The 24,195-nt window shown below is 55.8% G+C and overlaps 1 protein-coding gene across 1 annotated transcript in view; it reads right to left on the reverse strand.

Moving 5' to 3' along the window:
• PTPRF (protein tyrosine phosphatase receptor type F) overlaps window positions 1–24,195 on the reverse strand; it is a 99,253-nt gene that overhangs the window by 41,389 nt on the left and 33,669 nt on the right. Inside the window, 2 exon segments of the mRNA XM_033226745.1 lie at window positions 3,670–3,780; window positions 12,855–13,043. Of these exon segments, the coding sequence (XP_033082636.1) occupies window positions 3,670–3,780; window positions 12,855–13,043 (300 nt within the window).

The following is a 24,195-nucleotide window of genomic DNA, read 5'->3' on the forward strand; positions in this document are numbered from 1 at the left end:
GAGAAAGGCACTGTCCCTGTTTTAGACAGCTGTGGCCCTGCAGCCAGGTCCCTGGAGAGAAGGGGGAAGGCTGGTAGTCCTGGCACAGGTAGGCCAGGCTCTGAGGAGGGCAGGGCTCCACACTGGCCCCAGCAGCTGTACACCCAGGGAGCTGTAGATGGAAGGAGAGAATGAGTCACTCAGGGAGAGTCAGGTGGTGACGGAGAAAGGCGCTGGCCCACCCAGCATGCCTGGGCCTGCTAGACTGTGGGTGGAGCTGTGGACAACTGTGAACAAAGGCAGATGTAACTGGATGACACATCCCTCCATGGTGCTATCCGGACAGCCGTAGAGGCTACTGACTAGCAAGTGATTCCTCTGTGCCTGGCAATGTGCCGGGTGCTTCCCATGTATTGTCCCATTAAATGTAGCAGCTGCGTGGCCTCAGAGAGACACTGGGAGCCCTGAGAACTTGGGGGACAGAAGGGAGATGTGAGGGAGATACCGAAGCCAAGTCTGATGAGGAGACGAAGACTTGCGGCCAGTGGACACAGAAAAGAGACAATGGCAGTAGGAAGCTGTCAGTAATTTCCTCCAGGTGACATGTGGCAACGTATGTTTTGACTGAGGGGTGCTACTGGCATCTAGTGAGCAAGAGATGCTGCTAAACACCCTCCAATGCACAGGATGGCCCCTCACAACTAAGAATCATCCAGACCAAAATGTCAACAGTGCTGTGGCTGAGAAACTCATGGCTAGAGCCCACATCAACCCGACTGAGGCTCAGGAGCCTGCTATGGGAGGAAACCTCGAAGCCTCTCTGCTGGGAGATGGACAGGGTGCAGGCCAGCAAGCAGGCCAGCACTGGGGGTTCCTCCATAGCCATCCACCCACAAGCAGGGCTCAGGAGGCAGAGCTGGTGGTCAGCCTGGTACAGGCTGTCCCCAGGCCCTGGGGCTGAAGGGCCCCTAGTACTGCTGAGGGCAGAAGGCAGGGGGTTTGTCACGCATGAGATGAGGAAGGGTGGGGGCACCAGAAGCCAGGGACCCAGGGAGCAGGGCCTTTCAGGTGTGCGGAAGTCCTGTTGTTAGGACAGGAGGGCCTATCCTGGGCCTATGGGGCAGGTTGCTCTTGGCAAAGCAGAGTGGCTATAGATTCAGTTAGGGTCTAGATGAGGCAGGTCCTGGGGACAGAGCTTAGAACTGGTCCTGAGACATCAGGGCCCACAGGAACGTTGTATGTGTGTGTAAGAGAGACAACAGAAGTCAGGCTTGGCTGTTTTAGAGTCCCTGGCAAGTGGGGCTGGAACTAAAGGAACCCCCGTATTTCCTACCAAAAGGCAAGTGGGGATGGAGCCAGAAGGGTAGATTCAGGAAGAGCTGGTAGGGGCAGAGGATGGGCCATGGCAGGAGCCAGTCAGGGCCCTGCCTGAGTCTACCAAGTGTAAACAGGGAGCTCCACAGACAGGGATGCCCCAAGGGACTGCACATAAAATCTCCCTGGGCAGTGACTGAGCTGCCAGCTACAGCAGCTAAGCTCAGTCGATCTCCAAAGAGACCCATTGCTCTGCCTCCAGGGCTGGGGCCAGTGTAACAGTGACTTCAGAGAATGCTGCCTAGCCAAGAGGAAAATGTGGGCGGGGGGAGGGCCATCCATCCACCTCTGGGCCTTCTGCTGCCTCAGCATTGCTTCCTGTAGCTGTGCCCTAGGAAATGTGCCCATAGGCCATGCCCTTGCAGCTGGCTTAGGTTTACAGTGGCTCTACTGAGCCTCTCTTCTCCCTGATGCAGACAAAAGGCTTTCTTGCTGAGGCCTGGAACTGCCACTCTCTCGACCCTAGTCTTGGGAACAGAGCTCTAGACAGTACAGCATTTGGGATAGTCAGGGTGGGAGGAGGCAGACCTTTGAGAAGGGTCATTCCAGCTGCTCCTCTGCTACAGCGGACTCACCAGCCCCCCATGCCTGCCAGACACTCTGCCTGGGGCAGGGTGGGGCGAAGGCTGGGCCGCTTACAACTCTACTCCTCTAGGCCATTTGGGAAGTTTTTGGGCTCCTGTTCCTGAAAACAGATGAGCTGACCTGAGGCCTGAGCCTTGATGAGCAAGACCTCTGACAGTAAGCTAGGCGACCTCCCATCCCATGCCCCCAACTCCCATGAAGCACTTTTAATAGTCTCTGAAGCACAATTTGCCCACCATGAATAGCTCCTCTGTAGCTCAACTGGCTACCAAATGGGTTGGCAGCCTGTGGCCTCTCCAGAACCACCCTCTCCCATGACAGACAGCAACCCCTTGATAAGTGTATTTTGGTTGACCGCCTAATTCTCTCTGCTCTGAGTAAGCAAGTCTGACCACATGGCGCCAAAGAGTGGGACAGGCCACTGCCATCACCCGCTGAGTCCACTGGGTGGAGAGTCGACGACATCCCTCAGGAGGCTGCGCTAAGCACTTGGCATGATGGAATCATCACTGCAAGGAGCCACGTCCAGTTTCCTTCACAGATAACCCGGGTGGAGACAGTTTAACTTTTTTTTTTTTTTTTGAGATTGAGTCTCCCTCTATCGCCAAGCTGGAGTGCAGTGGCGCAATCTCGGCTCACTGCAACCTCTGGTTCAAGTGATTTTCCTGCCTCAGCCTCCCGAGTAGCTGGGATTACAGGCACCCGCCACCACACCCAGCTGATTTTTGTATTTTTAGTAGAGACGGAGTTTCACCACGTTGGCCAGGATGGTCTCGATCTTCTGACCTCGTAATCCACCTGCCTCAGCCTCCCAAAGTGCTGGGATTACAGGCGTGAGCCACCACACCTGGCTGCCAGTTTAACTTTTAATGACATCCATCTGTGCAGGAGGGCTAGGTGAGGGGACAGGGTGAGGGTGGAAGGGGCTCTCAGGGCCCCTCCTGGGCACATGTATACCAGACCTAGGGTGTTCTCAGGAAAGAGTAAGGTGGCCAGCTTTAGTCACCCTTAGGCTGTGAACATAGCAGAGATTGGAAACCCCAAAACAGTCCCCAGGCTCCTCTCTGCTGGGAACTTGGACTTCCAGAAAGCACACTGTCCACGCGCTTCCAGCAATGAACACCTGGAACACAGCAGGTGCTCGCCCGAGGCAACATAACCATAGGGGCTCACAGCTGAACACAACGGTTCTTCCAGGAAGGCCCCAAGCAGACCTGGCCAGAAGACAGGCTCACCGGGCCTGGTCCATTTCTGAGGCCTGGCTACCCCAAAGCCCAGAGCCACAGTGGTTCTGGAGCCCACCGCGCTGCGGCAGGCAGGAGGATGTACTGAAGGAAAGCCAGGCCAGGTATGCATGCATTTACACACAGAGAAGTGTGCCTGTGTGTGCACACACACATGCACATACACCAAGCAGTGTGCCTGGATGGCTCCAAACTCCCATGAGGCTCTGGGCCCATGCGGCAGGACCTACAAGAGATACAAATGCTCCCAAGAGTGGCTGCTTCCCCGCGGGCCTGCAGGGAAGGAAGGCAAAGTAGTGGCAGATGCCGGGAGCTTGCCCAGTGGGAGCTGCTGCTGCTGCTATCGCTGCTGCAGAAAGCAGCAGGAAGAAGAGAACGGGCCCATGGCAGTCCCTTGTGTGTCTGCACCAAGGGCTCTGGGCAGAGAGCCTGGCAGGTGCAGCACAGCTCCGTGGTGACAGGGGCCAGGTACTGCCTGCGTCCTTACCTCGTACATACAGGTTCGCAGGGGCTGAGTAACGTGTGCCTGCCGAGTTGGTCGCCACACACTCGTACTTGCCTTGGTCGGATTCCTCACTGCTCTCTATCTGCAAGGCACCTGTGGGGACACGAAGCAAGAGGTCAGGTATGGCCCATGTCGAGTGTGGCCTGGAACACGGTGAGAGGTCTCGACAGCGTCTGTGGCTGATGTTGACCAGATGTCGAAGCTCATCCAGGCCACACCCTGGCACCCCTGCTGCTTCCAGGAAGCTCTGCCTGATGAGCCCAGTGGCCTCCTGGCTAGAACCAAGGGTTGTGTTTTGGAGCACAATCTCATGGTCCCCACAATCCAGCAAGACTCGTCTTTGCTCTGCCAGGGACTGTACCCCAACCCCCAGCTCCACTCAGTTTCCGCCACACTCTTGACAGTACTGAAGCCTGTTTCCCAATCAACATCCCCGTTAGTGTTCCCGGCCCTGCAGCCCCGCTAGGCCAGTCAGAGCCAGGTGTGGGAGCAGCCTGCAGAATGGCAGGCCTGGGATTCACAAGCACACTATGCCCTCATTGGGCTGGAGCTTGAGAATTTGCCGCCCACCAGGAAAGAATGGGCTTGCTCTGGGGGCCTGATGCCCAGCAGCCTCTGCTCCCAGCACCATCTTCCCCTCCTATTCCACCCCCTCCCCACCAGCCCCACCCATTCCGGCTCCTCTCCTCAGCCTGGTCCTGCTAAAGTGCTTCGACCCACCACGGCTCCTGCATAATTCAGGAGGCTAATGGAGGTTGGAGCTCCCACTCGGGCCAGTGCCCTGAGGGGCTGCTCTGGCCGCAGACGGACAGACAGGAGCCAGGGTTGGGGTGGGTAGCAAAAGGACCCTCAGAAAGGGTGGAGGAATCTTGGGCTTGAGGCCAGTTCTGACAGGTCCCGGCGGGGGAGGCCAAGGCAGAGCGGCAGGGTGGGGGCGGACCCACTCGACTTGGCCATCCCCTGGCCCCATCAATAAACACTTGAAAAAACTGCTTGTGAAAGCACACTGGGCAAGCTGTCTATGACAGAAACACCCCCGGGCACAGGCAGCACACCCCTCCCTGGAACAATCCAACAGACAATTACACCCACACAGGATGGTCCAACAGTTAAGAACCCCCACAGGACACAGTCTGACAAAACCACCTCCTGCACAGAACAGCCAGCCTGACCTGACAGCCCCCACCTTCCCAGGGCCCAGGTTGATGGACAATCACACCCACACAGGACACGGACAGAAGCTGCCGGGCCCCCCTTGCCTGGACTGGACAGGAGCCAGAGGAAGAGTTCCAAGTCATGCTCTCACGGCTGGGGCCCAAAGGGGGACCACCCTGGGTCTGACCTATAGCCCCCTCACTGCCTGATGTCCCTCTTCCACCATCTAACCCAGGGTAGCAGGAGGGGCTGGGAACCCCCAGGGGACTGGGAGCTAGAGGTGAAGGAAGAGGGGAGGCCACCAATGCAGGATGCAGGACCAGCCTGCCTCTGTGGTGCTGGCCTCAGCCCTCCCCACCAGGTGCCAGGGAGCACCAGGGCCCAGTGCACATGCCAAATACCATCTCCTTTAAGAGCAGCCCTGAAGGGCACCCAACAGGTCATGCTGATGGGATGGATGGACACTGTTACAGAAAATGTTCATTTAAGCAGGTGCGGTTCAGGCCCGAGGGGTCGAGGCTGCCCTAAGGTCACCTCAGTGAGGCAGGGGGTGTGGGTGGGGTGGGGGAGACCTGGTGGCTGGTGCCACAGGCTTAAAGCAGAAAGTGTTGCCTGGGTGGAACTTCTGACCCAGAAAACAGGAGGTTCCTCTGCAACAAGAACCTAAGAGTGGTCAGGGGGCCTAACAGAGACCGGGTGCCTATTTGCACACAGAATCCCCCAAATCTGGAACCAATACCAGGACCCAGCAGCAGGGACAGCAAAGAGTCAGCACAGGCTGAGCAGATGGGCAGGGGGTTGGGGGGCTACCAGGTGAAGCAAGAGCCAGCCTCAGGGTGATGGGCAAGATACCACCCAGGAAGGCGGCTGCTCTTCCCTGAGACCATCCTGGTCTTGAGCTCTGAAGGTCTAGATGTGCCCACAGACACTGAGAGAACTGGGGAGAAAATGATGTGAATAGACAAGCCACCATTTTACAGGTGTCTGCTCTGCGCCCGACACTACACATCCTCCTCTCCTCTAATTCTCATGACCCTGTGCAGCAGGTGGCCATGCCCCAATTTAAAGAGGAAACACACTTCTGAGAGATGAACTGAGTTTCTGAAGATCACATAGGTGGTAAGTCAGACTTGAACCCGGATCTTCCTGAGTCCAGAATCTGTGCTTTTAACTCTTAGGCTGCAGGGCCCTGCTGCATGGCGGCAGCCCAGTGGGGACTCCAAGCTGACAGGCCAGGTGATGGAGTTATGCACGAGCCTGTTTACCTCCCTGTTGTCATCCCAGCACCTACACGGAAGTCTTAAGTGAACATTCCTCCTAATCCTTGCCAGGCTGAAGGGATGATCCTCATTCTACTACAGTACAGAGCCAGGATACTAAAGGGAAAGTCAAGTAATAATTGAGGTCCCCCCAAAAGAGGAGACTGTCAAGAGAAAAGGCAAGGCTTGGTCATGCTCCTCAACCTTACAGGAAGCTTTTCTGCCTAGGGAAGCCTACTAGGGATAGGCTAAGTTTCACAGCAGGAGCTGATGGGGTCCCTTCTGTGGGGATGGCCTGGAAGACCTGGGCAGCAGGGCTTGCCGTCCAGGACAGGGCTCGGCGAGTATCTTCACAATTCAGACTTGCAATGGATGAGTCCACAGGAGGGAATGACTGAGAGTGGATGTGTGTGGTGGCCGGTGGTGTTGGGGGTGCTGGAGCTGGAGATGAGGAGGCTGAAGAGGTTGGGATGGGGATGGGGAGGTGACACACTGGACGGGATGGAGTGGAGGTGACGGCAGTGGCAAGGCGTGGTGTGGCGAGAGGCACGGACAGCATTCTTACCTCTGATTGGTGAACCACCTGGCGAGGTAATTTGAATGCAAATAAGATCAGAGAGAAGCATTAGTACAAAAGGAAGGAAAGCCACACAAAGCCAAATCAGGTCAAATAAAACACAAGAAAAGACCTTAAATACATGGAGAAATTGAGGCCTGAGTTAGGCCGACGCGGACGATGTGTGAGCAAGCACCAGGCAGAGCCAGGCTGAGTGTGGGTGAAGCTGTGTCCCAGGTCACTGGCTCTGCTCTGGGGACGAGGAGGGGGCTCAGTGGGGCTGGGGGTGACGAGAATCAGGGAGGTGAGTCAGGACTCCTGCAGACCACACTGGCTGGGGCCAATGGAGGGGGAAGGTGAAGAAAAGAGGTAGCAACCCCACCCCACAGGGCCACCCAAATCCCACCGGTGGGTAAGATTCCAAAACAAAGCACTTACCAAAACAAAGCCTGGTGTTAAGGCAGACAGGACAGAGGCTAAAGGGAGGGCTTGCCATGGGCTACTAGCACACTGGGCCTCCCACAACATGCAGCCCAGCCCAGCGGAAAGGGCGGCAGGACTCAGCAAACTCACAGCCCGGGGCAGAGTCCTTAGAAAGCCCACTCAACCCCGCTAAAAACTGGGGGACTACTGAACTTCCCCCCTTTGGCCTGGCTGGCGAGAGGCAGAGATCAGTGCCCAACCTTTGCCTGTCTGGCACCTCATAACCCTGAGGGTTGGTAACCCTGAGGGCCAGGTGCTCACCCTCTAGATCCAGGCCTATTAGGAAATCTGAGCAGGTTTCATCCCCAACAGGTACCTGCTCTGAGGCTCAAGCCCCCTGTGCAACCACTGCCTCCCCCAGAGGAGTGAGGAGCCCATAGATGGGCCCAGGTCCAGCTGTATCTACCCTGCCCTGCTGCTCGCTTCCTGCCCACATCTGGGGATTGGGAAGTGTGCAGAAAAACCAACGCCAATCCCTCTTTCAGGGGACTTGACAGCAGCACCTAGAGGAATTCTTCATCTATAAGTTCAAATGAGAAAACAGAGGCCGAGAGACATTCAGGGAAGTACCCAAAGCCCAAGGTCACACCAGCTTCTAAGTCAAGCAGAAGGACTTGACAAGGTCCATCTAACTCATAGCCTGCCCACAGGATGAGCCTGCCAGTCCCGCAGATGCAGAAGTAGGGGAGAGGGCAAAGGCTGGGACCTGGGAGTGAGGGTTATGTGGGAAGAACCCACACAGTGATTCTCTCTCTCCAAGAGACCCTTTTGGGAGGTCCACAAGGTCAAAACTGTTTTCATAATACTAAGAAATTATTTGCTTTATGCACTTTCTCTCATGAACATAGAGCTTTTCAGAGGCTAATGACATGTGCCATCACAATTGACCTAACGCAGAAGTGGCTATGAAATCCAGAGGCTACATGACACGTGCCATCACAATTGACCTAACGCAGAGGTGGTTACAAAATCCAGCTGCCTTCCACTAAGCCCCAAATCAAGAGATTCGTAATAAGGGTAAAACAATGTTGTCCCTCTTGGTAAACTTTTTTATTTTAAAAAATATAATTATTTTTCCCTAAAAATGTTATTTATGCTAATATATCATGGGTTTTTATTTTTTAAATGGATTAATAAATATTTTAAAATAATCTCAATCTTAATACCTAATATGGTAAACATCAATAGAAATAACCCACACAACAGCTGGGCACGGAGGCTCACCCCTGTAATCCCAGCACTTTGGGAGGCCGACGTGGGCGGATCACCTGAGGTCGGGAGTTCAAGACCAGCCTGACCAACGTGGAGAAACCCCGTCTCTACTAAAAATACAAAATTACCCAGTTGTGGTGAGTCATGCCTGTAGTCCCAGCTACTCAGGAGGCTGAGGCAGGAGAATCGCTTGAACCTGGGAGGCAGAGGTTGTGGGCAGTCGAGATCGCACCACTGCCTGGGCAACAAGAGCACAATTCCATCTCAAAAAAAAAAAAAGAAAGAAAAAAGAACCCACACAAACAAGAGCTCTTTGAGGTTCTCTGATATTTACAAGCAGAGGTCCTGAGACCAAAAAGTTGACAATGCTGATCTCCTGTCATCCAAGTCAGGGCTTGGTGGGGGGTGGGAGCAGTGGATGTGGTCCAGGACTGGCACCCCTCACTCCGGCCTCAGCTCTTCCAGAACCTAACCTGTTCTGAAAGAACCTAACAGTACTTTCCCCACCAGAGAATCTGCCTTTTCCATTTCACAAGACGGGTGTGAGGGACTGAAGGGGCCCAGGAGTCAGCATCCCTAGGGGTGTACTCGTGCCCGAGAAGTGCCAGGGAACTCTGGGCCAAAGGGAAATTGTGAGTATGCACTGGCAGTGTGCCCTCCTGGCAGGCCCCGCAGATGGTGAGGCAGAGTGGGGTGGGGACAGGTTCTTCTAGCCAGAGCTGGGGCCAGGCAGCAGCGTGAGGGGCTGCAAGCCCTCTGTGTCCCAACCGTGAGCCTCCTCCTGCAGCCGGAGGCTGCATCTCTTCTTAAGACCCTCAGGTTTTGCCTCAGAGTGCTGGGGGTGGGGAAGAGACTGCTCTCTGGATGAGCACATGGACTCAGTGAGTTAGGCTGTCCTCTATGACACAGGATGGCAGCTCATATGTTCAGGCCACAGCAGGAGTGCGGGAATCTCCTCAAGCCCTGTCCAGGCTCGGCACAGCCTGTAGGCCAACAAGCTCCTCTCAGGACCCAGCAGAGGCTCTAAGACCCTGCTCACAACTCCATTTCCACTCTATAAGCTTGCTCCTGTTCCTCCTGGGCCTACCCCAGTCTCAAGTTCCAATTCTCCAGGAGGCGGTTTTGGCAGCATGTCACGTCACTACAGAGAAAAGGCCTGCTGAGCAGAGCTCACATCTGGGCAGTGCACACCGTCAGCTACCTCCTGTCCAGCTCCCGCTTGGGGGAGGGGGGTCATGCCCTGGTTAGATGTGCTATGGCTCAGGTCGCAGATGGTGGAAGACTTCTGGGTACTGGTCAGTGGGGGCCTGGGGTCTGGAGAATCTGGCAATGTGCAGCTCCAAAGCCCCAGCAGGGTCCAGTTGCTCCTCAGGGCCCCAGGTTTGCTATTGTGATAATAAGTCCTGGGGTGATCTCACAGGGGAGCTCCTAGGACGAGTCTTGATGCGTGACCCCAAGTGACTCCCTTAAATCAGCTGTGAAGTGGGCATGGTAATCACAGTCTGTCCTACTTCACAGGGCTGCAAGAGAATCAGCTGCAACAAAAGCAGGGAAAGCTCTGTTGTAAACTGTCGGTGATGCATAAACCGTGAAGGTCCCTGTAAACAGCTGAGTGCTCACGGGCCTGAGTCCACTCCATGAAGGGTCATCCCTGAAAAATGTGCATGGAATAGCCTCAGCACCCTTCTAAATGGTAATGGGATAAGGCCAGCAACAACTGAAGCCAACGATCCCGGGCCAGGTCAGGCAGGGAGGGGAGAGAGCCCAGGTATTACTGCAACGGTGGGATGGCAGAGGCCCCTTAGGTGCCACCTGGCTCCATCCCAGGAGCTGGACCCTAGGCCCATGACCCTGAGGTCACAACTTCCAGGTGGCAGAAAAAGAAACAAGGAAGTCTTCCTTGGACCTGGAAAGCAGGAGGAGGAGTGAACATTAGAGCAGATATTAGCCTACAGGGACAAGTGCCAAAGGTCAAGTTCATGAAATCATTCACTTGACGAGGGCTCAGAGAGGACCTGTCCTACAGCTGAGCTCAGCAAGTGTGATCAGACCCAGGTCCTCCCTGCAAGGCCTAGCTGAGCAGAACTGGAGCCAGATGGTGACAATGTAAAGCAAGGTGAGGCCTGAGGAAGCAGCCAGAGGCTGGGCAGGGTGGAGGCTTTCAAGTGGAGCAGCCGGAAGGTGGACAGAGGGCCGGAGGTGGGCAAGGACCAAGGACAGGTCAGCACAGCTCCGTGTTAGGACGGTCGAGGGCATAGAAAGTAGAAAGAGCTCCATGAAGCCCTCACCAGAGGCCAGCCCACCAACTCAAGCTTTGACTGCTATTGACTCACTCACTGCTTACTGTAACTCCTTTTCAAACATGAGAAAACTAACACACGAAAAAGTTAAAACAACCAACGCCAGAGAGCTGGTAAGTGGTGTAGCCAGGACCTGACGAGACACGGGCAGGCGAAGACTGAGAAGGGCCCTCCAAGCCTTGTTCGGGAGCGTCACTTGACCAGGTAGGCAAGGAGACACCACTGAGGTGGTGAGAGCACAGGAAGGATATGAGCAGCAAACCTGACCTGCAGGACGATGGATTCTCGGGAGGGCCTGGAGGCAGAGAAAGCAGCGTCTGGTGCCTAGGATAGGACTGATGCAGTAGGAGAGAAGGGGGCCAATTTGAGAGCCACAAGGGTGATACTTTTGAGAGCTCTCAAAACAAACCAACTTGAGACCCATGCTCCTTAGGTTGGGGGGTGCCACTTACAGAAAGAGAGTATGGCTGTCTGGCAGGAAGGTCATACTCATCACTGGTCATCACTGGTCAGGGAGACCAGAAGGCAGGTTGATTTTTGGATCCAGAGCTCAGGTAAGAGGTTTGGGCTGGAAAGATTGAAGCTAGAGTTGCAGGTGAGGAGATGGCAGTTGGAGCTTTAGGAGGGGTGAGCTCTTCCAGGGCAAGGCTGTGTCCATGGGGCAAGGGCAGGGCTCCCAGGCTCCTTGGTGGAAGGGAAGATGCTGCTGCAGGGAAGGGGTGCTAGGAAGAGGGAAGTCGCAAGAGATAGAGTCCTGGAAGGCTAGGGAAAATGGGAGTGTGGTTGGGAAGGAGGGAGGAATGTTAGCTGCTGCCGAGAGGACAAGGAGGATGGGGTCTGAGTGGCATCCAGTGGAGTGACAGGCAAGGAAGGGGTGGCCCAGGGCCGGGCACCCCAAGCACTATATAAATGCTAGCTGAACCAACGTGTGAGAGCCTTCCCAGAGCTGCTGCCAGACAAGTCCACGTGGTTCCATGGAGGGGCCCAGGCCTGCAGGGAGGAGTGTCTGGTTGCTTGGGGAGCCTGCCTGGGGGAACTATGAGAAAACACAGAGGAGCCGAACCGTGCCGGCCGCTGTGCTGTGCTGGGCAGCGGCCACAAACACTGCCGGCCGTTTGCTGCCTTGATTATGGCTGTTTTAATTAACTGCACTACAGCTGCCTCCATCTTGTTGAGTTTTAATTAAATTAAATGAGCTAACACTTCGTGGGCTGTCTCAGGCGGCCGTGGCTGGGGCCAGAATCTTGCCCTGCTGGGAAGCTTGTCTCTCCCTCCTCCTGCAGGTCACCAAGGGGCTGTGAGCCTGGTGGGAATTGATGGGGAGGGGCTGGTATCCCAGGGAGTGGGAGGGCACCTCTGAAGCCTGCAGGCCCCTAAAAGGGGCAAGAGTCATGTCCTCCTTTTCAGCATTGACATCACAGCTGACAGGCAGCAGGGGCTCTGGCCGGCACTGGCCATCCTGCCCGAGGCCCACCATCCCATGGCTAGCAGGAGAGCTTCGAAGCAAAGACTATTGGTCCAGGCTGTGCTGGCAGCAGATGCAGAATGCAGCCAAGCTGATTCTGAGCCTCTTTTCCCGCCTGCTCTGTTCCCACAAAAACTGAATCAATTATCCTGGCGGGAGCCTCACAGGCAGATCGATCAATGGGGCGACACCTCCTTCCTGCACGATGGCATCCTTGCTCCCAGGGCTCCGAGCTGGCTCAACAAAGACATCCAGAGGAGACAGGTGGCTCTGGTAGTCGAGGGACAACAGCAAGTCCCCTTAGTTCCAGGCCCCTAAGGTCCAGCCTTTTGAGGCCTGATGAATCAGGCACCTTTGGCCTCTTTTCCCAGCTAAGCCCTGCCATCTGAGGAAGCAAAGAGAAGCATCATCCAGGCCCTGTCTCAGGCCAGGGAGGAGGGTGAACATCCATAGAGCACCCGTGAAAAGTCCACCACATTGGCACGTCACATGTGCTGCGAGGGGCAGAACTGGCCCAAAGTCTGGAGTCTGACAATCCCAAGAAGGTAAAGGCACAGCCAACCATGAGCTCTCTTCCCTGGGCCAGGCACACTTGCAGTAAGACCCAGCCCACCCCACTAGGTCCCCTCCGCTCAGCCCTGGAGGCGCCCAGGCCCAAGGGGGTAGGCTGTGCTGGGATCTGGCAAGAGGCCTGTTCTGAGGTCTGAATGGTCACTTGACCCCTGCCCTCTGCTCACCTGAACGCAGCTGCTTGATGCGGCCGTTGCTCGTGGCGGGGTCTACAGGAAGGAAGTCCTTGAACCAAGAAATCTCAGGGTCTGGATTTCCGCCTGCGGCGCATAGCATGGTGGCTGTTCGTGCCTTCTCCACCACCTTCAGCTGGGGCCCCATGTCGATGGAAGGGAACCCAGGGGGCAGCTGTTCCTCTGCAGATGAAGAGCAATGTGTGTATTAGGGCTGGCTCTGCCTGCCCCCTATAACCCCTCTGGGGGTAACTTCCCCAACTCCAGGTTGGCCAGGGCCCTCAAGACTCTCCTCCCCCATCCTTGACTTCTAAGCAAGAAGTGTACCCCAATTTGAGCAAACAGGGCCCTAAGTCTCTTTGGCAGGGCAGAGGCTGCAGTGGGGCCCACCCCTGCCCCTGTCAGGGAGTTTCCAGGTCTGAGAGGCAATGCCTCAGACTGAAGGCGTCAGCACTTATCTCTCCAGGCCCTGAGAAGAACGAGAATCGATGCTCTGCTGGTCACAGCAGAAAGCATTGTATGGATGCTGGGCTGCAGGGGGTGGGGGCTAGTGGGGAGCTCATGCAGCATCCAACAGCCACAGCTCAGCCTGAAGGCCTCTGTGCTGTCCAGCCCCCTCTCCCCTGTCCATACACACAGTGTTCCCTCCATCTGGCCTTCAGCTCTATCACATGGCAGGGCCCCAGGTCACTGCCTGGTCTCTAGCCCTGACCCTGGGCACCCAGCCCTACCAATGATCCCCTCCTAACTCTGATCCTGACCTTGACCTATTCTCTACTACAGCCTTGACCTTGAGCTTTCTCTCTCACTCAGTCCTGACCCTGGGAGTCACAGTCAGGGCTGCGGACCATGCCCGAGCATGTGGAGGCACAGGAGATAAAAAAGCTCTACAGACACCAAAAGTTGGTGGGGATGGGGAAACCTCCCTCCTGGCTGCCTTCTCCCAGCTTGCTAGGGGTTGATGGTATACAGAGGAGTCACTGGCATGGAGTAAGAGGAACAGATGTCAGCAGCAAACCCACTCCCACTGCACACGGGCTCCCATATCAGCCCTGAGGGGCTGTAGGGCAAGGCTATCCACTCTCCAGCCCTTGGAAGCACAAGTCCAGGACAGGCTCAGGACTAGTATAGACCAAATGGGACTCCCACCTTCACCACAAACTAGCTTTAGGGCCTGGTATGTTACTCATTCTGTGTCTGCTTTCATCTGCTTTCATCTCCTTTCAAGTGTCCACCTCGTAAGGCCATTGTGAGGTCTGTATCTGATTGTGCATGCAAGGTGTTGCAGAGCATCTGATGCGGAATTCACTCCTAGTGAATATTAGCTGGTGTAACTAGTAAGGGCTGAGCCACTGGGGCAGATAGGTACTGAGACTAGAGTCAGAAGCTCCTAGGCTGGTGAGAGGCCCTTCCCACTAGGACCAAACCACCAAGCGTTTTCAAGGCCTCAGCAGAGCGTCTCTCCCATTGTGGATGCCAGGCACACCTAATGTGGGGCAAGGGGAATGTGTGTCCTTTGTCTGTCTCCTGGGGAAGAGGGGGAGCTGGGCTCATGGTGGGGGAGACCAGCACCACTCTGTGCCTCCCTTCTACAAGCCCAGCACAAGATGGGTGTGTGGGAACATGTGCCAGGGGAAGTCAGGCTTCTATGCCAGAGTAAAGGCACATGGCACCCTCAGACGTGAAGGTAAAGGCTGGCAGAAACCAGCTCGCCCTGGAGCCTCTTGGAGACCCGGGGGGAGCAATTGGGAGGGGGGTAGAAGAGGGAGTTGGAGGAGCCCCAACAGGCAGGAGCAAGATACCTATATATCTGCTGCCAGACCCCAGGGGACGCTTCCCAAGGCTCCAGTTGCCAGCGGCATCCCAAAGTGACTGTGGCCCATGAGGAGCAGAGGTCTCAGGCTAGGGAGCAGCAGGATTCCCAGGACGGCCTTGCCACCCCACCCTTTCCTGGGACCTGGCTGCACGTTTCCCCACCTGCAGCCCTAGAAGTTCTGGATATAAACCCAGTGTCTCCTTGGCTGTAATGATCCCACAGCGCCCTTTCAGCTTTGATTTTTAAAAGTAAAATGTTCAACAGTGGCAAGAGAAGGGAAGGAGGACAGAAATGAAGAGGACTGAGATGCCCCAGGCAGGGGATCAACCTCCTTTGGCCCAGCTGCTGCTTGCTTCCATAGGAAGGCCTGAGGGGGACCAGAGGTGCAGGGTTCACCTCCCTAATACCTGGGGACACTCACGGTGCCATCCTAGGTGCCCTCCTAGGTGCCCTCCAGAGCACCAGTCTAGTTCTTCCAAGACCTCATTCCTACCTGCTCAGTTCATGGGGAGGACATGGCCACGGCCTGCCAGAGTCAGGGCCCAGGAGTCAGGTGGCCTTCATCTCCACCCGCAGACAGGGAAGGGAAGGGAAGTACAAATGTGTGCAGCCTCGTGTCTTGGAATCTACTTTGAATTCATTACACGGGGAAGGTCTTTGGGATTTATGCCAAATTAGGGACAATTAATTTTCCTCCCTCAATTATCACACCCTCAGTGGCTCTGTCCTTGGCTCAGATCATCCCTCAGGCACTGCCTCCAGGGCCTAAAACCAGAATGTGTGGAGAGCTGTTCATAAAACAGCAGGACCCAAAAGCCAGTCCCCTGTGCCAACTAGGCTTCCAGGCAGCACGCAGAAAGCTGCCACTCTGCCACCTGGGAAGGGAAGTGGGTCTTACAGGAGGGCTCCAGCCCCTCAGGAGCAACTCACTGCTGCCTCTTCCTTCTCTCCCATCCAGGCGCATCTGAACATTCAATTCACCCAAGTACAGCAGCCCCTTCCTGATGCCCACCATGCGCCTGGCCCGGCTGAGCCACTGGGCATCCTGGTGTAAACTGACCTACCAGCCCTACTGGCACAGTTACCACCTTCCCCCACAGGCACCCGCAGGAGCTGGGTCTACTGCAGCCTCAACACTCAGGTTAAGGACCTGGGCAACTCCTCAGCTGATGTCACATGATCACTCCAAACCCATCAACAACTGGGAACACTGAGATCCAGGTATGAGGGACAGTAAGATCTATGGAGCATTTACTAGGTTCCAGGTACTACGTTAAAATGCTTTACAAAATGACTTAAATCTTTACCAAACCCTTATGAGGTATATAGGCAACCAGGGGCTTACAGAGATCTAGACATCTAAACACCTGCCCAAGGTCACATAGCTAAATCGGAGGTGGGGCTGGGAGGAGACCGGGTGGTAGGCCCCCAGCTCCAGCACTCTAGGCATGAACACCCTGAGAGTGAGGGGCCCGGCAGCCCTCCCCCACACCACGCCTCGGCTGGGCTCCACTGCAGAGCCCCGCACAGCGCCACAGCGCCGCGGCGTTTGTGTTTACCGCAAAGCGAACCCCAGGGTCCCCCACGTGTGGACACTTGCAGGCACGCACCCACGTTCCAACCCCGGGATGCACCAGTCACGCCGAGTCCCCTCAAATCGCATCCTGTTGGCGCGGAGGGGAGGAAGGGCCCCTCCCCGCTCCAGACCAGCCGGTAGCCATGGCGACGGCGGAGCGGCGGGTGCCTCGGCTGAAGGGCTGCGTGTGCCCGAGTCCGTGCAGGCGCGCTCGTCCGCTGTCCGCCCCGGCACCGCCCTTCCCGCCCCCGCCTGGGTGGAGCCTCTGCCCCCCTTCCCAGGCCCCGGCTCCCCAGCTCCAGGGAATCCACCCACTAGGCTTTCCTGCTTCACCGACGCGGCCCTTCCCTCTACCCGCAACCGGGTACCCAGCACAGTGCGGGGAGGAGCCATCTGCCTCCGCAGCCTCAGCGCCGGGGGCGTCCGCACTACGCATCTCAGGCCATCGCCTGATAAGAGGGTCCCCTGGATGGAAGGAGAAGCCCATGGGGACTTTAGGGGCCTGCAGAGGTACGCAGGAGCCCGACTCCCCACACCATTTGCGGATTATACCTGCATGCATAGGCAGCATGCACACACATTCCCTAGGGTCTCCCCGGCTCGCGCAGATCTGTGTGCAAGGTGGGGAGTGTGCACGTGTGTGTGAATGCCTCCTGCACCTAACAGAGCTGGCCTTTAGCCACTGCAGCAATGAGACCTGTCCCCTTCTGTGAAGAGGTTTGGTTGCCCCATGGGCAGAAGACGATGACAAACCCTCGCGGGGGGAGGGTCGGGGGTCGATGGTGGGAATCTAAGGTTCAGAAGTGGGTGAGAGCTTGGCTAACCTCCCACAGCAGTGTTGGAGCTGATCGGTTTGACTCCACAGCTCACTTGCTATCTTGGTGGCTTCCTGGAGGAGGGAGATTCAAGAACAGGAAACACATGAGCATGGGAGGCAGAAAGCTTTCCAGGGAGGAGGGGAAAACTGCCTTTGTAAAGGCTGTTGGCGGGGAGGGTGGTGAGATGACAGTACCAAAGCGAGTCTAGTGGGAGCTGGGGCATGTGTTGGGGTCCTGACAGATGAGCCTAAGATGGGGGTGGAGGCTGCTGAGGCCCCCTACAAAGTACACACAGGTCTCTTTGTCCAGCTCAGCCTTGGACGCCTGAGGGAGAGTCTCTGGGCCAGAGGGAGGGGCTGCACCAGGGAAGCTGACAGATGGAGACGCCTTGCAGGGTCCCGGGGCAGGCAGCACCGTCTGTCAGTATGACCTTCTCACCCGTGTTTACCCAGCTTCGTGGCGTCTCCATGCAAACGCAGGCACACACCCACACACACAGACACAGGCTCCCTGGGGTGGTACCGTCTGTGAGCCTGACCGCCTCCCCTAAGCTTGAGTGTTGGGCCTGGCCTCACCCTGCCTCTCAACGCATAGACACCGTAGAAACATGCACAGCCAGGAACCCACAGAAATATAAATGGAGAAACAGACAGGTGTAAAAATAGAAACCTACATGTGCATGTGGAGGGGCACCTGCAGTGGCAAGCACCTGTGGAAACAGACACATGCAAGCAGATCCAGAGGCGGTGCACACAGAGACACGCAAACACACATGTGGAAACATGCAGAGCCAGACGCACCTATGCCAAGACACATGCGCCTGGAGACACATGCAGGGATGAGACACATGAAGGAACCTCATAGGTGGCAGGAGTGCTGGCTCCCCCTGCCCTCCAGCCTCTTCACAGAAACCAAGGCCACCTCCAGCAGCTCCATCCTCAGCAGGGCCAGGGCCAGATGCCCCGCAAAAGTCGAAGGCTGCCAGATCTGCATGCTCCCACACTCTCCCAGAGAGCCCAGCCCCACCCCCAGGCTTCCAGGCAGTAAGGGGGGCCTGGGGAGCCTTGGGCCCATCTCCCTTCGCAGCTTTGAGTCTCGATTTTCAGCTGTTTTTCCAAGAGCAAACTCCCACCTCTTCCAGCACTCGGATTTCATCAAACTTGGCATCTTAAAAGCCTGTTTTGTTTTTCAATCTGAGCTGTTTGGGGCCTGTTGGCAGGCGCGGCCTCCCCCTCCCAGTCCTATCCCCCCTTCCTCGGGTTTCCCTGGCACCCCACATCACCCTACTCAACCTGGTTGAGGCCTCCCCACCACATGAACCCAGGGGCCATCCCCTGCGCATACACCCAACCCACACTGCAGTTCCAGACTCTGGTCCACACTGGACTCTCCTTCAGTGGCTCCCCAACCTCAGTCCTACTCCAGGGAGACTCTTGTCATCCATTCACTCCCTAGATTCAGGCCCTACTTCCAATCACTCTAGACTGATAGCCTCCCTTTCACTTCTCAGCCTTGTGGACCGGCTGCACCCTGCTGTCTCCCGACACCAAGGCCAACAATGGCTCCACCGAACTAACTGCTAAGGACACATGCTGGGCCTCTCGGCAGCACTGGCCCTGCTGACCACTCCTCCTTCACACACTTTTTTCTCTTGATCTTCTTGGCCTCACACAGTCCTGGTTTCCCTCCAGTCTCTCAGGAACCTCCTCCGAACACGAAGATTCAGTTCCTGGGGCTCCTTCTGTCCTGGCTCTGGCTCCCTGAGATTTGCTATTTCTCAGCCTGCAAGATTCCAATTCCATGTCCCCTGGAGTGCCAGGCAAATGTGTATGAGGCCTCTTTGACACCTCCCCTGGATGCCTGCACATACCTGGCTCAACAGATTTCTAACTGGACTCACCAACTTGCCTCCTCAAACCTGGTCCTCCTCCAGTACATGAATCTTAGAAATGGCACCCCCACCTACCCAGCCCCAGAGCCAGGAACCTGGAGCCTTGCACCTCCCCAATCCTACAGGTAGCCAGGCAGGCCTCTACTCTTTTTAATCTTCTTTTTTTTTTTTTTTTTTTTTTTGAGATGGAGTCTTGCTTGGTCGCCTAGGCTGGAGTGTAGTGGTGCCATCTCATCTCACTGCAACCTCTGCCTCCCAGGTTCAAGCAATTCTTATGCCTCAGCCTCCAGAGTAGCTGGGATTACAGGCTCCCGCCACCACACCAAGCTAATTTTTACAGTTTTAGTAGAGACGGGGTTTCACCATGTTGGCCAGGCTGGTCTTGAACTCCTGACCTCAAGTGATCTGCCCACCTTGGCCATCCAAAGTGCTGGGATTATAGGCATGAGCCACTGTGCCCAGCCTCTTTCTAACCTTCTAGTGATCTGTTCCCCTATCTTCCCCTACCCATACCCAGATTTGCACCAATGCCATCTCTCACCCGGACTGCAACAACCTGTCATTGGTTTCCTTCCAGCCCCAACTATGCACCCACACAGAGCTTTCTGAGGCTTAAGTTTAATCATGTCATTCCTCTGATTAAAATTTGGCCAGGAGCGGTGCCTCATGCTTGTAATCCCAGCACTCTGGGAGGCCAAAACGGGCGAATCACTTGAGGTCAGGAGTTCAAGACCAGCCTGGCCAACAAGTTTCGTGAAACCCCATCTCTACTAAGAATACAAAAAATTAGCTGGGCGTGGTGGCGCATGCCTGTAATCCCAAGCTATTTGAGAGGCTGAGACATGAGAATCACTTGAACCCAGGAGGCGGAGGTTGCAGTGAGCCGAGATCACGCCACTGCACTCCAGCCTGGGTGACAGAGCGAGACTCCATCTCAAAAAAAAGTCCTCTCAGGGCCAGGCGCGGTGGCTCACACCTATAATCCCAGCACTTTGGGAGGCTGAGGTGGGTGGATCACAAGGTCAGGAGATCGAGACCATCCTGACTAACATGGTGAAACCCCATCTCTACTAAAAATAACAAAAAATTAGCCAGGTGTGGTGGCGCATGCCGGTAGTTCCAGGTGCCCGGAAGGCTGAGGCAGAAGAATCGTCTGAACCCAGGAGGCAGAGGTTGCAGTGAGCTGAGATTGTGCCACTGCACTCCAGAGTCTGGGCGACAGAGTGAGACACCATCTAAAAAAAAAAAAAAAAAAAAGTCCTCTCTCCCCAGCAAGCAAACCAGTGGGAGGGAGCACCTTACCAAGGATGGAGAACGTGCACGCACAGGGCATTTGGGCATTTAAACCTCCATCTTGGTGAGCCTGTTCCCAGAGCCACTGGCTCCACTGTGGTCATGAGGCTAGGGAACACGCACAGTAGGCCTTGCGAGTACCCATGACTATAGGGACAGGGGGTCAGGCTGGGCACAGGGGAAGTGCCCAGTGTCCACGGCTAACAGAAGAGACAGGGGTACCACCTTCTAAACAGGAGCACCCATTCAGAAGGGAGTCCACTTGGGCACTTGAAGGCAGATCACAGTTAATAAAAACAGGAGAGTCCAGGTACCAAGAAACCCAGGGTCTGACCTTTAAGGCCCTCCCGGCAGTGCCTACTTACTTAATACCTCTCCCATCCCCATGCCTGGGGTCTAGAACCTCCAGGAAATGGTTGTAGAACCTCATGTCTGTGTGGATCTGAAATCTACTATGGTCATGGGGGTGGAAGGACAGGTCACAGAGGACCACAGCGGCTGGACCAGAGGTATATAGGTCATGCCTCAGTTGCTAAGGGAGGGGTAGAAGCTGGCTTGGGTTCCAGGTTCTGGGGCCATTTCTACATCCTCTGTGCTGGAAATCAGGTAGGTGACAGGCCCAGCTTCTGCCAAAGCAGACTGTTACCCCAGACACACATGTAGACAATAGAAAGGGATCACATCTTGCCACTTGGGAAGCCATCTTGTGCCTGCAATAGCCCTTTACCCAAACTCCCCAGCCATCAAAGTCAGGCCTGGGCCAAGTCATTCCACCATGGGTGGGAGGAATATACAGGTTTGGAGCAGGGCAGGAGGTGGAGCAGGGAGAGAGACTCCTTGAGGAAACACACATGCACCCATCTTGCAAATGTAAGCTCCCTCGCCAGCTCTGCTCCAGTTCCAGCCCAGCCCAGGATACCTCAGGACAGGGTCAAACGTCTGTCATTGGCCCTCTGTCTATAGAGCTGTTTCCAAAAGGACTGTGCTGGGGAGTGGTCAGGGGGTATTTTAAGAGGTCCTTCATCATCCTCTGAGCCCCAAAGCCAGCCAGGTTAGAGCTCCTGCAGAACCCAGAGGTCCAAGCTCAGTACAGCACTGATTTGCCTCCACCCTGGTCACTACTTCATGTGCCTGACAGCCCTTCCCCAGAGCCTGCTCCAAGGTTGGCAGCACCAGGCACTCCATCCAGACACCTGGATTCCCTGGCCCGCATGGCATAGGTGGTATGGTCCTGGCCAGTGGGCACACTGAGGCCAGGTGGGAACAGACAGAAGGGATTATGGGCTTGGTGGGGTAGGAGAGGGAGAGGAAAGTGTCCCAAGACCTCCTGCTAGCAGGCCCGGGCAGGATCCCTATCTGGTGCACCCCACCTCCTCGCCTGGCTACAGAGGAGATGCTGAGGGACCACCGCAGGTGCTGAGAACAGCTCAGCCAGACCATTCTGGCCACATCCAACTCTGTCCAGCTTCCTGGCTGACCAACAGCTCCAAACAGGGATCCTGCAGGGTCCCAGAGACAACGAGCCCAGACACAGCATCTCTGACCTCCTGCCAGTGCCAGACTGACCCTGCCACACTTCAGTTCAGGCTGCCTGCTGCCCACTCCTGCTGCTGCCCACACAGCTTGTAAGGCACACACCACCTGCTGTTCACTCCCACCCCCCACGCTGCCCGAGGCACACCTATACACACAGCCTGCTGCACGTCACCTGCTATCCACATGGCACACACACTGCCTGCTGCACACCACCTGCTGTACACACCACACACATGCACATTGTCTGACATCCACACATACACTATGTGCTGCATGTACAGGCACACAGTCTGCTGTACACCACCTGCTGTACACACCACACACATGCACAAGCATTGACATCCACACACATACACTATGTGCTGCATGTACAAGCACACAGTCTGCTGCACACCACCTGCTGTACACACCACCTGCTGTACACACCACACACGTGGCCTGCTGCACAAATATACTGCCTGTTGGGCATGTACACACACACACAGCCTGCTGCACACACATACACTGCCTGATGTATACACACATAGCCTGCTGCACACCACCTGCTGTACACACCACACAGCCTGCTGCACGCACACACACACACTGCCCACTGCATACCACCTATTGTACACACACGCACACACACACTACCTGCTGCACACCACCTGATGTACATGCCATGCACACTGCTTGCTGTACACTCCTGCAAACTACCCACTGCACGCACACACACACACACACACAGCCTGCTACACACCACTTGCTGGACACACACACATAAATATACCGCCTGCTGCACACCACCTGCTGCACACCCCACAAACTACTCGCTGCACATAAACACGCACACACACACCACACACTGCCTGATAAAGACACTGCCTGCTGCACACCGCCTGCTGTACACACACACACACACAGAGCCTGATACATACACACAGCCTGCTGCACACCACCTGCTGTACACCAAACTACTCGCTGCATGCTGCATATAAACACACACCATATACTGCCTGATACATACACACACACTGCCCACTGCACACACACACACACAGCATGATACACACAGCCTGCTGCACACCACCTGCTGTACACACACACAGAGCGTGATACACACAGCCTGCTGCACACCACCTGCTGTACACACACACACACTGCCTGCTGCACACCACCTGCTGTACACACACACAGAGCGTGATACACACAGCCTGCTGCACACCACCTGCTGTACACACAGAGCATGATACACACAGCCTGCTGCACACCACCTGCTGTACACACAGAGCGTGATACACACTGCCTGCTGCACACCACCTGCTGTACACACACACACACACACTGCCTGCTGCACACCACCTGCTGTACACACACACAGAGCGTGATACACACAGCCTGCTGCACACCACCTGCTGTACACACACACACTGTGATACACACAGCCTGCTGCACACCACCTGCTGTACACACACACACTGCCTGCTGCACAAACACAGCCTACTGCACAACACCTGTTGCACACCCTTACTGCACATAAACACGCATACACTGCCTGATATAAACACAGGCAGCCTACCGCACAGCACACTGCACGCATATACTGCCTGATACACACAAACACACACACTGCCTACTGCCTCCACTGCCTGATGCATATCCCTTGTATATACATAGCCCATAAGGTACTCACTACCTGCTTACATACCACACCCGCGCACTGCCTGATGCACACAAGCACTGTGTGCTGCACACACTGCCCATAAAGCATGCAGTACCTCCTGCACACACTGCCCCTTCCCCACTGCCTGAAGCTCACATGTGCACCGACTACTGCACACCCCGTTCTGTGCACACAGCTTGCAAGGCAGCACCCCTGCTGTATACCCTGCACCACACACTTCACACACACACTGCCTTAATCATGGAACACAGGGCACCCACACCACACAAAGAGTGCAAGTTATCTGCCCTATCAATGAACCCAAGACAAACAATGCTACCTGTACTCAGACCCCAAGACAAACTAGCTACCTTGGAGCTAGGCCCCCCGCCAGGACAAGTCCAAAACAGCTCATCTCTCCTCCACAGTCTCTTTCTTCTCCCCGCCTCCTTGTCCCTCCCAGAACCTACCCAAAGTCATCAGTGCCCTCCCCACACCACTAAATGTCTGGTGGCCTCCTGGGCTTTCCCAGCCTGTCCTTCCAGGCCTGAAACCCGTGGCCCCAGGTGAATCCATGACTTACAGACTGAGCTCCAAGACCTTCATTGCCCCCCATCCTCCTGGGGGGAAAGGCCAGGAATCCAGGCCTGCCTCCCTCCCCTCCCCCAGGGCTCCCCCTCCCTGGTGAGGGAAAATGTCAGATTCCCTGTCTCAGTGGCGGCAGCGGGCGGGCGGGTTGGAGGGGGAGTGATTCAGCCGCCGC

Source organism: Trachypithecus francoisi, unplaced genomic scaffold (assembly GCF_009764315.1).
Source record: "Trachypithecus francoisi isolate TF-2019V2 unplaced genomic scaffold, Tfra_2.0 Lachesis_group12, whole genome shotgun sequence".
In the NCBI taxonomy this organism is placed as follows: Eukaryota; Metazoa; Chordata; class Mammalia; order Primates; family Cercopithecidae; genus Trachypithecus; species Trachypithecus francoisi.